At 39.1% G+C, this 15,733-nt stretch overlaps 1 protein-coding gene across 4 annotated transcripts; it reads right to left on the bottom strand.

Moving 5' to 3' along the window:
- Positions 1-4,918: 4,918 nt before the first annotated feature.
- mlxip (MLX interacting protein) lies at positions 4,919-15,733 on the bottom strand (the record flags this gene model as incomplete). 4 transcript variants are annotated; one of them, XM_035658138.1, is given in 16 exon segments in its annotated part: positions 4,919-7,072; positions 7,978-8,107; positions 8,563-8,686; positions 9,258-9,385; positions 9,491-9,598; positions 9,842-9,957; positions 10,048-10,126; positions 10,429-10,535; positions 11,298-11,874; positions 12,839-12,933; positions 13,100-13,189; positions 13,423-13,594; positions 13,934-13,969; positions 14,120-14,209; positions 14,389-14,474; positions 15,627-15,733. In XM_035658138.1, coding segments are annotated over 16 exon segments (2,152 nt in total), but the record flags the coding sequence as incomplete, so codon positions are not given.

Genomic DNA, 15,733 nt, shown 5'->3' on the forward strand with positions numbered 1-15,733 from the left:
AGGCCCCTGGTGTTTATTGTTTACAAATGGTTGTCGGTTGCCTGGCAACAGCTGAGGCTCTCTTCAGGAACGCTGCATCGAGTCAGGACTTCGGTGTTTGTGTAGGTGAAACTGTTGAAACTTGTTAAAGCTCAACTGTTTCTTCTATTTATCCGACTGCACCCATTCACTGGCACCCTCTAATGTAATAACACACAAGGCCTGCCAGCTCTTCTAATCAATCCCCCTGCTGTGGCTCGTGACGGCTCCCTACATACATAATTTCATACTTTTCATACTGACCTCTCTTCCTCCATTGTAGTGTCACAATTTATTCACCCATGTAAACATTTTTAGCATTTATAAAATTATATTATTAGCATGGTTTGGGTAAATACTCTAATCTGATTGGCTGTACCGTGTCCATTAACTTCTGATATAGGACACCTTGTCCCTTACCTATATTATTATAATGTTAACCACGTTTACCATCTTACTAAAGGATCACCAAAGTCAGTAGGATTCATCCATCAACACATGCTGATGCGTAACATTGCCAATATTACTAATGATGATACTTAAAGGTGAATTTCCTTTTACGTATGAGAAGTAAACATCCTGTGGTGTGTTATCCAGGTATCTCAGAGATAGAAATACTAGGAAATGTATGATCAAATTAAGTATTTTGAGGCGCAACCTGATAGTTTACCTAGTAGAGCTGGCACTTCATGTACCAAGGATGTTGATTAGATAAAAATAATTAATACATACATATATATGTATATAAACATATATATGTCGTCTTTCAGGATGTCTGGATTTAAAGATCTGTGGCAAATGACAGTGAACCCTTTTCAAGTAGCAGAATTTGCCATTGTCTACTGATAAACATCAGATACCTTCGCTGTGGCAGTTTACTTTACCCAACCCACATTAAACCTCTGTGGTCAACAATGACCTACAATTGCAAAATAGAAACATTTACTATAAGATTTTCTGTAGGATAAAGGCACAAAGGCGTCATCTACTAGAGGGTGGCATGCAAAAAAAAAATCCCATGTTTCGATATATAAGCGACTATGTGCCAGTTTAGGAGCATTAACCCAACAACAAAAGACGACAGTCACACAATGGCTCATGGTAAAGGTAAGCTGTCTTTAAATTAAATAATTTAGAGTAGGAGAATGAAACATGTGTCACTGTCAGTGTGTATGTGTAACAGTGCTTTAGAGTTACCTTGATAATTATGTTGTGATTTCAGGAGGATTGCAAATAAAGTTTTAAGAAATAACTCAAACATTTATGACTTTATTAACAGTTGATTTCCTAATGGTTGCTGTCTGATTACTGAGGGACTGAACAGTCTGAAGGCAAGCTGCCTAAAATCTGAAATGAGATTTAAAGCAATATTCCCTTACAGTCTATTATTCTCCTCACACAACTTCACCTACTCCCAAAGGTCATGGAGAAGGGAGAAGTCTGAGTAGCTCAAAACTCAAGGAGCAGTTGTAGTATAAAGAACATTTAATTTCATTTGGATGACCATGAAGGCCACAAGCCAAAACATGAGCTGGAGTTTTAACATCTCCAGTCTATTATTCTCTCTCAGTAAAATGTCAAATTTTGAAGATGATGGTTTGGTGATGTTGATTTTATTTAGACTTGAGCTAACTTTTGGTTGCTTACTATCCAGATGACATCACATCTTTTTGTGTATGACTTCCTGCAGAGCTCCTGCTTTCTTGCATCGTGATGCTACACATCACCTTCATGACCTCCCAAGAAATTGACATAGAGAAACTTCGTGAGAACCTGAAGGATTTAAACATACCTTTCTGTAATCTAGAGATTGCACAACGGTTTTACGTAAGTAAACACATCATACTTTAAGTTTATACATTTTTTTAATTTTTGACTGAAGAACACGGTGTGTTCAGTGGTAAAAGCCAATTCATGTAACACAACATACATGTACAACAGAGCTGATTCCTCACTGTAGAGGGACCGTTTAAACAAATTATTTAAAGACAGCCTGTGAGCTTTGTGCTCCATCACTGACTTTGTCATAATGACTCTTTTTCTCTAGATGATGAATGATACATTACTTCAGCAAATACACCCTCTCAGATGCATAACTTTGCCTGCTGGGAACGGCACCGAGGAAATCCAGACCACTTGGGCAATCAATCACTACTTACAGTGTGACTTGCCGAAAATCATCAGGCTTCTCAGTCTGGAGCACAAGGACATCATCATCGGCAACATAACAGCATTTCATATCCAGTTCAAAAACGCAGTTAGACAGGCCAGCAGAAATCAAGTGCGAAACAAGATCCCACACCAGTGCCACTTAAATCAAACACACAATTGCCGCTTAAATCCAACACACAATTACGCTAGGAAAGAAATCGGCCTAAGTATCATTCACTTTACCATAAAGTGGATGGAGAGTTTCGCAAACTCCACCTGTGACTTAACTAACTAATCTATGTAGGCTATTTATTTGTGTATTTATTGATCTGATATTTAAAGTTTTCCATATTTATTTATGTTTGTCAGTATTTATTTAATTTATATTGAAAGTACCAGTACTTTTTTAAAACCTGACTTTTCAAAAATGTAAATTGCCAATAATAAAAAATATCAAACCACTTGTTGTTCATCTTTCATCACCTGAGGACCTTAACCATCTTAACCATCACAACCACAAACCATTTCCAAGACCTAAACCTAAACCTAATTCAAACAGTAACCTTAACCAAGTCTTAACCTTCAAGCAGTCCTTTGAAGTAAAGAGGACAGGCCTCACAATACTGACATGTTCTCAGTAAGGTGGTTTAACACTGAAATCTATTCTCACAAAGATAGTGATAATTTATGTCTAATACATCAAATTTTTTTTTGTTTATATGAGTAATCATCACACAAGATCAAATCATCAAAGAAGGGGTAAAGCATGCCTCTTTAACAGTGTTGAGGATTTTAACACCTTTTTAATATTTAAATATCTAATCAGACTTTGGTTGACTGTAGTCATGTTACGGGATGTGTAGGTTTTTCTAAGCCAGAGACTCCAAACAGGGAAGCCCCAGAATGTAAAACTGTAGCATATGACTAGCAGCAGTGAACGCAAGGGAAAATATTAAGATGTTGATCTTAATCTAAGGAGCCCTAATAAAAGTGATCCTCCAAAGATGGATCAGAGAAATCGTCAAACCAGAGAGCCTGCTGTGGACCAGAATCTCCTGGAGTCATGGATTACCGTGCAGGTGAGCATCTTGAAGTGCGGTTCAGAGTCCCGCTGTTTACTTTTAAACCAGGCAGTCCTACAACTTTAATTTCTGCGGTCAAAGTTGCACAACACTGAAACTCATTAGTGGTGACTGCATGTGTCTGTGTGTGCGTGCATGTGTGTATGTGTGTGTGTGTGTATAATTAATCTCCACTGTGCTCTTTTATGTCTCTGTTGTAGTGTTCATCTTCATGTCCGTGCTCATTGCACAAACAGCCTGCAAACCTACTGGAAGACCAGCCGCGGCCTTGAACGAAACCATCCAGTTGATTCGGGAGAAGATAGGCACCTCTCTGCACCACCTTGTAAGCTTCTTTTATTTTGTGCTTAATTAATTAAGTTATTAATTAATAATTAGAATTAGAATAATTATGTTATTAAAACATGCAGGGGTGGAGAGCGCGGACTCTCTGCATGTATTAAGTGCTTAATAATATTGTATTGCTTTGATTTTCCATGAAGTACTTTTAGGGAGAGGAATTGCAGCTGAGTAGGATAATTCAGTGTTGGTACAATCAGAAGCATATTGAGTTTAAAATAAATAAATCTATGGTAGCACTGAGATTAGTTTCAGGGCTATTTATGGTGAAATGGTTACAGTCGGTGCTCACATTTTTAAGTGTCTTCATTGGTGTAGCCTAATTATCAGTGTGTTCAGATCATTTAAGCTACTTTAAAAGTCTTGTATTCATTTGCAATGTTACTGAAGTAGGTTAAAAGTAGAGATGTAAAAGTCCTCATTATTATTAACATTTACGCGGTACTGTAATGATATATTTGGTTAAAGTGGAGCCAATTATATCTGCTTCACACAGCTGGGTAGATTAATGTGTAAAAATACATAATAATTGAACTTATAATAATAAGAAATATTAAATAAACCGATGATATATTGTAAAATCTGAATGCGCAAAGTGACCAAATAAGTTGTTCCTTCGGAATTGTAGCTTAGAGAAGTGGAAGTATAAAGATAACATTAAAACACTAAACTAAAGCACAAGTATCTCAAAATTAGCATTTTAAGTCCAGTACTTAAGTAATGTATCCTACTTACTTAGAAACTCTCCATCTAATCTCATGTGGACACCTACTGACCGACTCTCCGTCTCCTGTAGGATGCGCCCGGACTGCTTCCCAAGGTCTCCTGCCACTCCCTGAACATCACGGAGCTGGTGGGGCCGGAGCAGCAGCCCCTCAGCGCGCACCAGCTCTCCACCTTCCGCTGCTACATACTCAATATGTCCACGCTGACCCCGGAACTGTCCCATGAGCTGCAGGCGATGAGCCAGTTCATTCAGGATGTGGAGCCGCTGATGCGCAACCAGACAACCCGAGGGGACTGCAGCCTACCCAGCTTTGAGCAGGACATTGATGGCTATGTGTTTGTCAGATGTCTGCTGAAGCTTCTGGAGCAAAGGCTCAGCAAAGCTACATTTTGATTTTAATGCCTATTAGTAAGAATGTAATGAATGTAATTTATTTTACACAACCTTAAATTATTGAAGAATTCCTTTTTGTAATAGTTTTACATGGATGAGGAAGTAAACTTGTTAGTTACTGGATAGTTAGTCACTTATCAGTATCTGATAATCAAGTAATATTTATTAAAAACAAAGTGATATTTATTGAAAATAAAGTAATAAGAAATGAAGATTTGCATTGTTGTTGCTTTTATTGTGATTCCAAATCATTTAAGGCATATTAAACCTTTCAGAAACACAAAACACTCAGATGCAGCATAATAAAATACTTTTACTTCTTAAAACAAATGAAATACAATACTAAATTGGGGAGAAACAATTTAGGCAGATCCAATCTGCAATGATATACTGTACATCATCTGTTGCAAATTCCCCTCACAGAAACAGCAAACAAAAGTTGGAAATCCAACCTGGTATGATGAACAGTTTAAAATCATAGGATGAGGAAAGAAAACAAACAAACCACACAAATGCCAAGCTGCAGTGGAACATGAGGGATTTCTGTCATAAGTTAAATCCTGTTTTAAGGGAATTTAAAAAAAGAAAAAAGCCAAGAAAGGAAACATTTTAACCCACAGTCATGACAAGCAAAGCTGCATTCAGAGGCGCATTTCCATTTTCTCAATGTAGTAATACATCTTTTTGGATATACGTGGCTGCTAAACGTTACATGTGCCTCAAAGAGGCTGCACTGCTGTACACTGTAAAAAGTGAATTTTTTAATGACCGCTCAACAGGTAAATAAAAGACTGCACAAAAAGCTGCACATTCACCAAATAACAAATATCCATTCCTCGCCTTTTCCTAATGTAAAAGTCAGAGTAAACTTAAGTTTGTTCTGCAGGAAAGTAAAAACACAAGTCGCAAAGTCAATGCCTGCCTGAGGAGTGCTGAACCACAAAAAAAAAAAGACTAATCAGCCTGCAGACATCACTAGTAAGGGCACTTAATTTGACCTTAAGGCTGATGCACGTCAGACATGCTGACTAAATCTGCAGTGTCTAATTCACGAGTGCTCCGTCAAATATAACACCAATAACACAAAACTAATGAACTGAGTGGACAGGTAAATTACTCTGATATGGCTTTTTGGTCTGTTTCTGTGTGCTGTGTCTTATAACACGACAGACTGTACCTTTACAGACACCATGTCTTCCTGCTGAGAAGGATCCTGACTCCATTTGTTCATGATGAATTACGCTGACCAGCGCAGCCCTGAGTGACCAACAAAGAAAAGACCCCTACAGCTTCTGTGTATTCAGCTAGGATCGTGTAACACTGTACATATGAATGAAGTATATATATGATCTGTACTGCTATTTCAGTTCTACTCCCTATGAGGGCTGTAAGTAATGTCGCTCCATTTTTCTGTGACCTGCCCAGTAGGAACCCATGTGTGTAACATACTGTACCAAACATGACCGCTTTCTTGTACAATTTGCAGTTGAACTGGATGGAAATGGGCAGAGCAAGCACAGCACGAAGGAAGACGAGCACGGACGGAAAACCACCAGGAAACCACTATAGTTAACTGGCAAAATAACAATCACCTGAGTAAATGAGGGATGGAAAAAGACGCTCATCTTCAAGTACTAATTAAGCACAGATCAGCCCATGAGTGGTCTGCTTGACCATGATTCTGGCAACCCTCTACATTCTGGTGTGAACCCTTTATGGGAGGTTTAAGAAAAAAAATCCCACAAACTATAGTGCTAGCTAGTCCTAAAAAAATCCCACATTCATCTCCTGCATCAAATCCTTTCACTTTATACACATGAGAGAGAACACATAAATGAACAATCACTCAAGATTTCCCTTTTTAACACAATGCTGTTTTTACATTGTAAAAGTAATTTAAATTTAAATATGTATTGTTCAAAAATCAAACCACAAGTACCATCTACCAATAAAGCATTTAAAAGATCTTCACCTGAAGTCGGTAAAGGCAGTATTAGGTGCCATTTTTGCACAATTGTTAGAAAGGTGTTGAAGGTGGGGCTCCCTGCATGAGTCAATGTAGAGCGGAACAAATGTATGACCATAGTAAGCCAGACCTAGCGTGCATTTATAATTTCATTTATTTTTCAGGGAAGTCGTGGATCTGTGGAAGATGTGGTGACCTTGCTGACTGGCTTTAAGGTTAACAGGTGATATGTCATTTTGATGATTGCTGTTAAAAGGTTCAGGTGACCTCACCTCCTGTGAGATTAAGGCTACATATCTGTGTGTGTGACGGCCTGGATGGCTTCTTCGGGCAGCAGGGATGGATCACTAAGAATGGACGTGGTTGTGCTCAGCTGACGAAGGGTACTCAGCACCACTGAAAAACAAGAAACCACAATTTAATAACCACAATCCGGCTAATCCGACTGTAAAACACAACATCTTGAAGTATCGTGCTATATATCCTTACAGACGGACACAAAGTAGGTATGAACTTAATTCACCACATTCCTAGTTGATAGTTATTGGGCTGCTTAATACAACCCCTGAACTATAAGTAATGAGTGGCAAGGCTCAGATTCTAAAGAAAACATTTTGTGTTTAATGTTTTCCAGGACACTGTAGGCCAGTTTGTCATTTACTGGGAGTTTTTCACAAAGCTGCATTTCAGGACAATGGGAAAACTCTCATCAGGACAATGGGAAAACTCTTATCTTACAACTGAGGATATGACTGCAGAACAGTCTGATGATTAAATTAATTCAATTAAAAAGCTAAAGTGTCAACCTTCATTCTTTCCTAATGCAGCGCGGGACAAGCATCCGGAAGCGGAGTTGACTCAACTACAGAAATCTTGTGACGTCAAGTGGAATTATCAGATCCAAAAAGTGTAATTGCTGAAGTTGGACTGAGTCTGGAACAACATTATTTTGACTAAGAGGGAGGTGAAAAACTACTGGAAAGTGTGATCGTCACTGTTTCTGCCCATGAGATTATAGGTGGAGTAAAGTATTATCGAAAAATGTAATTCACTGTTTCCTTTTATGTCACAGAAGAAAAGGCAGGAAAAAAAAACAAACAGATAGTGAGAGATAGGCAGTAGATAATATGTAGAGTAACTGAATTACACAGAGGAATGCAGCTAGAGAATCCCCTTTGGCCTGCAAAAGACCCACAGCTACTGCTTCTTTCTGTTGTACCCACAGAGTAGGTGGGCTGGTGATGTACGTGTGTGTGTGTGTGTCTGTGCCATCTGTTAAGGAGAAATATTTGTTTACTTACTGGGTCTGAGCATTGGAAGGGAGCAGTGACGATCAAACCATTGCAACGTGGTCTGACACAGCTCTGCTGTGCTTGTAGTTGACACCATCCCATTGAATGTCTCAAAGAGAGGCTTGATGATGATGCTGAACTACAATGGATGACGGTCAAGGATCAATTACACTACAGAGTGAGACAAATGCAAAACTGTGAACAGGTTGCTGGATGTTCTCTAGGAGTGGCTCCGTGTGTAGACAACACCTTCCAGAGTGGGAAGCATTTGTACTTTCAAAATAATTTGGTAAATAACCAATCAAAACAAAACCGCTTGTAAAATACAGTGTGACTCAAGTAGCTTGGCTTTCTTCAAGAACAATGGGAAGATTTTAAAAATTATTCAGTTGTATAACGTACTTTTTCTTAAGTCTGCCTTTGCTGTGCTTGACACAGGATATGATCATTCGGATATGCAACAGTCTGATCTGAACAAGGCACTTCTCAGACAAAAGATTGCTCCAGATCAAAGCAAAATGCTTACACCATACTGTGTGTTATGACTAAGCAGCAACAGCGTACATCAGTATAATTTCTTTCACTGAAGGATACAATCCAGAACTTCCAGTTCTGAAGAGTGCGGCTCTTTACGTATTCATTGAACCTCTCTTGCATGTGGTCGAAGCGATTCCGCCTGATGGGAACCCCTGTTACAGGAAGCTGTTCTTGACACAAGCTGTGGTTAAACAGTGACAGGAGAAAAATAAACAGTTGACAGTTAAGGGTCTGTGCAACTTTTTTTATATCATAATAGCGGTGAGAGATATGTATAATGCCAGACGAAGGGTACATTATCAGGAATTAATTGATCACGGAAAGCCAGAGCAGGATGGTTGCCTCTGTGGCTTCCATTAATTCCTGATAATGGACACCTCAAGGGACATTATCCCATTTATATCATGGTCTGTTGTCAAAAGAAAAATATTAAGATAATTAATTTAGACTTTCATGTGTTTCATTGCAATCAAAATCTCACATTTTTCAGCAGTCATAACTTTGTTTCCCTGGTGATACCAGGGGGTTTGATTAATCCCTGGAACAATCCCATCCCACAATATTGTTATGCAATGGAAACCTGGTTGTTAACTACTCCAGTAAATAGGACCAACCTTAGATATGACTTAGCAATGGCAGATATTTCCATTTCACTGGAACTATTTAGTAGGAATCCTATATCAGGAATTATTGGACATGCTGCAGCCAGTATTCAGTATTCATACAGACCATGATAAAACGTTTCAACATACTTAATGGAGGTGTTGAGCTCCTCTATCTCCTCTCGTAATCTCTTGACCTCTTCCTGCATCTGCTGCCTCTCTTGCTGGAGCTTCCCAATGTGCTCCACTGTCTTCTGCAATGTGACTGCATTTGTGATCTTAATGCACAAAGTTAATAAACATGGGAGGAAGGGAGAAAGCCAATTAAATAATTATGATCTATTATGAATGTTTTATGAAAACAAACCGTTACACAGACTTACATTTGATTGTGACTTTAAAGTGGGAACCAGGTTGCAGAGTGTTTTAAAGCCAATGTTTATGTTTGATCGTCTCTTTTGCTCAGCAGATATGTGTGTTGTCCTTCGGCTCTGTCACACAACAGAAGTGGAAATATTACACAAAGGCTTACTGAGGAGTGTGTCATATATTATAGCAGAACAGCAGAAATATTACTGATGTTACAAACAGGGTTTCATTTGCCTGGGAATGAAGTTCAGTTTGTGATTCGCCCAATCCTGTGAAACCCCTAAATGTTATTTAAATAATAATATGCTCACAAAAACAGAGCACCAGCAAACCATTTATGTTAAGAAACACAAAGAAACACAAACCTGATTTTGTTCATTCTTTACCAGAGGTGTACTGCTGCTGCTAATCAGTGACTGGGGACTAGGAACTTGATCAAACGCACACGGTGATCCTTGACCTGATCCCGGTTGACTGTGAACTGAAAGGAAAAAAACAAACAAACTTGTAACTTGTAAGAAATGGTGGGTTTGGAGTTACGATGTGCTCTCTGTGTAGAGTGAACTCTCACCGACACTAGACGAGACTTTCTGATTTTTGCGGCTAAAAGACTTTTCTTTGGGGACAATCGGCTGCGGAGACTTCTGCGTCTGAGACACATCGTGGAATAAGAAAGTAGAAAAGTCCAGGATACATGAAAAGAGAACAAATAGGCAATACAAACCGAAATTAAAAAGACGTACAAGACCGAGAACCACAACACTGAAATATGATCTTTCTTAATTTGTAACTGATCACTTGAGTTTTAAGGTTTAATTTCCTGTTTATGAATTACATACTATCTAAATGTTGCAGTTTTGTAATTTTCTAATGACAACTAAATACCCAAGACTCACAGTGGTGTATGAAGACACTAAAATAGTGAAGATGACACACACAGCTGAAAACATACCCCTCCAAGATGAGAACGAGCAATGACCACTACGGTATTAGGGACCACATCTGCTTTCAGAGGTGTTGGTGTAACAATCACATCGTTACTACGACCTGGGAAAGGAGCTGAAAGGTTGAACATTGACAGTAAGGCACCGCAGTGTTAGTTTTATGTGGATTTACACGTGAATATCAATAAATAATAATACTTTTTTTCTTTTTCCTCAGTGACTTTTCCATTAATACAGAACTTTACTGTAAACACAATGCTCAATAGGTTATAAGTAGAAAATAGCACAACTGAAAATCTAGAAACTGAATTTTACTAAGATAAGCTACTAAAACAAAAGCAGAGAGCACCCTCATGGACCAGGGGTGGGGGTGCTGACCAGCTACCTGACATTACCAGCTCCCTAATAAAGGCATATCCCACTTCCCCACCCTAAAAAACCCCAACTAAAAGCAGAATGTACAACCAACTTTTGTAAATATAATTAGCCAAATATTAGCTTTAATTAGAGTTACATTCAGTCTTTTTGGTTTGAAAGTTGAAAATCCTGATGTTATGTTTAAATTGTGGATATTATGTTGTTGAACAAAATTAACAAAAAAAATGTTTCTCTATCTATCCAAATACCAATACAGTTCCCTCAGAAATGTGCCTGCAGGCGTTTGTTTCTGTGCTTGCCAAAAGACATTATCAAGCTACAGCTACAGTGACTCCGAAATGCATACAATTCTACATCAGCATCTTTGTTAATCACTATGACTTGAGCGCTATCTTGTGGTAATTAAGTGATACAGCTCCACTGCCAGATCAACAAAGTTACATGCACAATTGTTTTTCCAAATGCAGAATAAATAATCTTGAGATCAGAAACAACAGACCTGTGAGGATGAGGTGGGAAGAGGGGAGGGTGTTAGCAGGAGCAATCCTTTGCACAGGACGGTTTTTGTTGGCACTGCACGGCTGAAAGGGGCGAGGCAGGGCAAAAGTCTGAGGGTGCTGGACAGAGGTGGCGGGCAATGGGGCCAAGGGTTGGAGTTGAGATGGAGGAGGTTGTGTGGATAAGGAGCTATAGTCTGAGCCATGGCTGAAGGTGGGGGCTGCTTCGCTGGGCGTCACAGTAGAAGAAGCCGTGTGTGTAATCACAGATGGCGCTGCAGTTTCACACAGCGCTGAGGTGTTGTCCAAGGGAGAGGGAACCATGGGTGCCACTGAGGCCATGTCCCGACCTGAGAGGCACTGTGCCAGAGGATCATGGGATAATGGCTGAGAAACAGCAGAAACTACAGCTTGATCACTGGGCGCCACTTGCCCAGGAAAAAGAGGCATGTAGTTTTGTACAAAGGCAGCATCAGCACCACCGCCAACAGTTCGACTGGCCATGGGAGAGGGAAGGGGCAGGGGGCCGGGAGGGGAGATGTGATTGGTTGTGAGTTGCATGGGAGACATTAACTGGGCCTGGCAAGGGATGACAAAGGAAAGGGAACAAACACTTAGTCCTTTTTTCTAGTGCAATATGATATAGTAGAGACACAGTTCTTTACAGGTTCATATTAGCTGGAAATGTTCTCTTTTGTGCTGGTTTAGATTATGTCTTACTACATATTCCAAACCTTTTACATGGTTTATCCATGAGCAACGACAATGTCAGAATACTGTAATGGCAATGTTACAGTACAGTACAGCAATGACTACAACCAACTAAACCCCTAGTTTTCCACCACTTCATGCAGATGCAAAGTTTATAATGCTTAAAGTCTTAAAATATATACCTATATTTTTTTCAGAGGCTTTATGGTGCACAAATCAATAAGAAAAACGTAAAAATCTTACAACATATACAGAAGATACTGCCATCTGTATAAGTTTCAACTGCATGGTCCCTCCACAGTAAACTGAATATTAGATTTTCTGGATCCTTTTATTTGTTTAAAACCTGTTAATGAATGTACCCTTAACTATACTAAATATAACTTTGTATGGCTCTCAGATAAATGTACTGTTATCTTTTTGTACCTAAAAGTCAGACAAGGACCTACAGTAAAGTTGCGTATATGGATGCAATAGAAACTCAAAATATGGCTGATTAGACTACATCTGGGGGAGTTTCAAGGATTACAGCATGAAAGACAAGCAAAACATTCAGCCAAATTTTGAGTTTGATTCTCACGAGAATATACATTTAATGTTAAGCAGTTTGAGCCGCAAGTCATGTATGAATAGTGCTATGCCAATACAGTTTAGTAATATTATTATGTTACATAGTTTTTTGTGTAACCATATTAAGACAGAAATGTGATACAAGATGTGGTGAAAATCCTTTGACTGAAAACTCTCAAATCTAGGAAGAATAACACAGCCCTTGCACAAACTCTCATCATGGTGGTGTGTGTTAGGGACTGTGCCTTGGGTCGGTGTTTACCTGTGACTGAGAGCTGCTGCTGGGTAGAGGGGTGACAGATGATGCAGTGGGAGAAACAGAGGGGAAGATGGACGGACGGAGGCTGTGAAATAAGTCTGGAACAAGAGTCTCTATGTTAGCTAGAGGTTAGTAAAAACCACACTACTTTTTCTGTTAGGCTAAGCCAACTGCTGTAGCAGAGTTACTAGAACATGTGCGCACGATTACTCTAAAGTGTGCATAATTAGTGTGTGTGCAGTCACTACTGTGCCTTAGCGCTACCTTGTAGTGGATCAAAGGAGTCCATGAAGTCTAGGTTGGGTTGTAAGGGGATGAGTCCTGGTTGGATCATGTCTGCGTTCCCTGCATGAGCTGTGGAAGGCAGAGGTAGGAAGAGCAAGGGGGAAGACATCCAGTATTTTGACGGATACATTACATATTGTTGAGATCCAGACCCAAGCAACGTTCTCATTCAGTTGTTACATAATTTAGAGAGCTTCGTTAACAGACTCAAATGTAGAGAAAACAATCTAATAAAAATCTGATTAGGATTAGAATCAATTCTCGATTGATTTCATAAAATAGACAGCTTATGATTTTCTCACCAATCTCCCTTGGATTGGGCCAGGCTATGGGCTGGTGCGAGGCCAACGTAGAGAACAATGTGTCTGAGAACTCAGACATCAGAACATCCATGTCAAAGAGCGGGTCCATCTCCATAGGAGCAGGCATTTCATTATGCTTACGAGGCACACGACGCGCTGCGGTCTCTTCATCCTGATAAAAGGAGACACGGAGCATGTCTGGAGAGACTTCCCCAAACAGCGAGAACTGCTCCTCTGGCCCCTTTGAATATTGAAAATGCAACCACCAAGCCAGTTAATGACACACAAGCATGCAGTGTTGAGTACAGCCAACATGTGATGGCACTAAACTAACACTTTCTCTCCACACTTCATGCACTTTTTAAAATAGATTATATATATAATATATTATATAAATCTATATTATATATTATATATATAAAAATACACACACACACACACACACACACAGACATCTGTTGAACAGCATTTTGATGAGCTGAGCATTTAAGCATGATGCAGTTCTACATACCTTAAGCAAGCTCGAGAGGTCCTCATCTTTGTGCTTCTGTAACTACAAAAAGACGTAGTGAGTTCCACGTTATGTAAATGTTTTATGACCAATCAAACAAACAGGATACACCTACAAAATGTCCAGTACCCCCCTGACAAAAACTGAAATAATATTTATAAAAAGCTGAATAATAAAGTATAATACCCTTTTCTTAAAGTATGTTCTCCACTTGTGGTATTCTCTTATGACAATTTCAATTCTTCTTTTCCAGCATTTCCCCTCTGTGGCAGTAGCCTGCAGAAGAAAGGGGGAGTACAAAATTAACTCCACAACAAACACACAGCACAAAAAAAGGAAGTGACAAAGGAAACATAAAACTAAATAACAAGCATGTTTTTAAGAGACTGAACATAAAATGATCCACGGGAGGATTTCAGTTATATTGTATTTGTACGACACATAATGATCTTAACCTCAGCAGGGCGATGAATGTCCAAGTCCATATTTCCATCCAGGGGAGTTACAAAGTGACAAACAGGATTCTCCCTTCTCTCCACATCTAGGGGTAAAAAAAAACAAAAAACAACCTTAAAATACCCCTCAGGTGTAATACACAGAGCATTTTTTCATACTGGTGAATTACATTTACAAATTATTACCTTATAGCACACATTGCTTAAAAGGTATAAAGTTCACCTCACCATCCAAGACACCCAAAAAGCGTCAAAAAGAACACTAATAATTTTTACAAAACATGCTTTACACAATGCTAAATAATCTAGATTATTACACAGAAACATCCTATGTCTATGTCTAACATCTGGCTTTTCCATTTATAGGTTTTACTGACATCTCCATACATCATGTTTACAGACTATAGCCAACAGCTTCAGGTGAACAGTCACAGTTATGAGACATGAATGAGAGCTGCTGTTAGTCACTGTCATAAAACTGTTCATGGCATGTAAACAAAATGTACTACAGGAAGTTGCAAAGACTGTGCCAATATTTATCTTGAAATAAAAGAAAAAAACAGAACTCAGTTCCATACAGTAATAGTTAATGATTACACAGATAATGTTGCAAGTACTGCCGTGTGTTTGTGTGAACTGAGAGGAAACATAAAGCCTGGTGACACCCTGGATTCTGTGTGGGTAATATGTACACAAATGTAGATTTATCAATTTGATGACGATGATTTATGAAGGACTCTCTCCACCATTTCTGACAACAGATTTGTGTACCTGAGCCCGATGTCTTTGCTGCAGCTTGATTAAAGAAACTGAAGGTCCAGTGTGTAGGATTCAGTGGCATCTAGCAGTATAATTGCCAATTGCAACTCCCTTGCTTCACCATCCCCCTCCAAGTGCGAAGGAGAAACTACGGTGACCACAGATCGTGCAAAAAAAACCAGACTCCCCTAATGTAGAACTAGTGTTTGGTTTGTCCTTTCTGGGCTACTGTAGAAACATGGCGATTCAACATGCCGGTCCCATGAAAGGCAACCCGAGGCATCTGTAGATAAAAACGTCTCATTCTAAGGTAACAAAAACACAATGATTTCTATGTTCAGGTGATTATACACTAAAGAAACGTACCTATAGATACTATATTCAACTTCTGCACCTAGATCCTCCTTAATGTTACAAACTGGACCTTTATAGTCATTGCAAACTTAACAATACAGTCTATGGATACCGCATAAACTTACACTGCATATACCAGGCTCTCCATATGGCGTTGTTGAGGCGGATTTTGTCTCTCCAAAGTAGTTTTAGACCTTTGAAGTTCTTCCATTTGGGAGACACCAACTTACCA

This window comes from Morone saxatilis, unplaced genomic scaffold (assembly GCF_004916995.1).
Source record: "Morone saxatilis isolate NCDOM2014 unplaced genomic scaffold, NCSU_SB_2.0 Contig16, whole genome shotgun sequence".
In the NCBI taxonomy this organism is placed as follows: Eukaryota; Metazoa; Chordata; class Actinopteri; family Moronidae; genus Morone; species Morone saxatilis.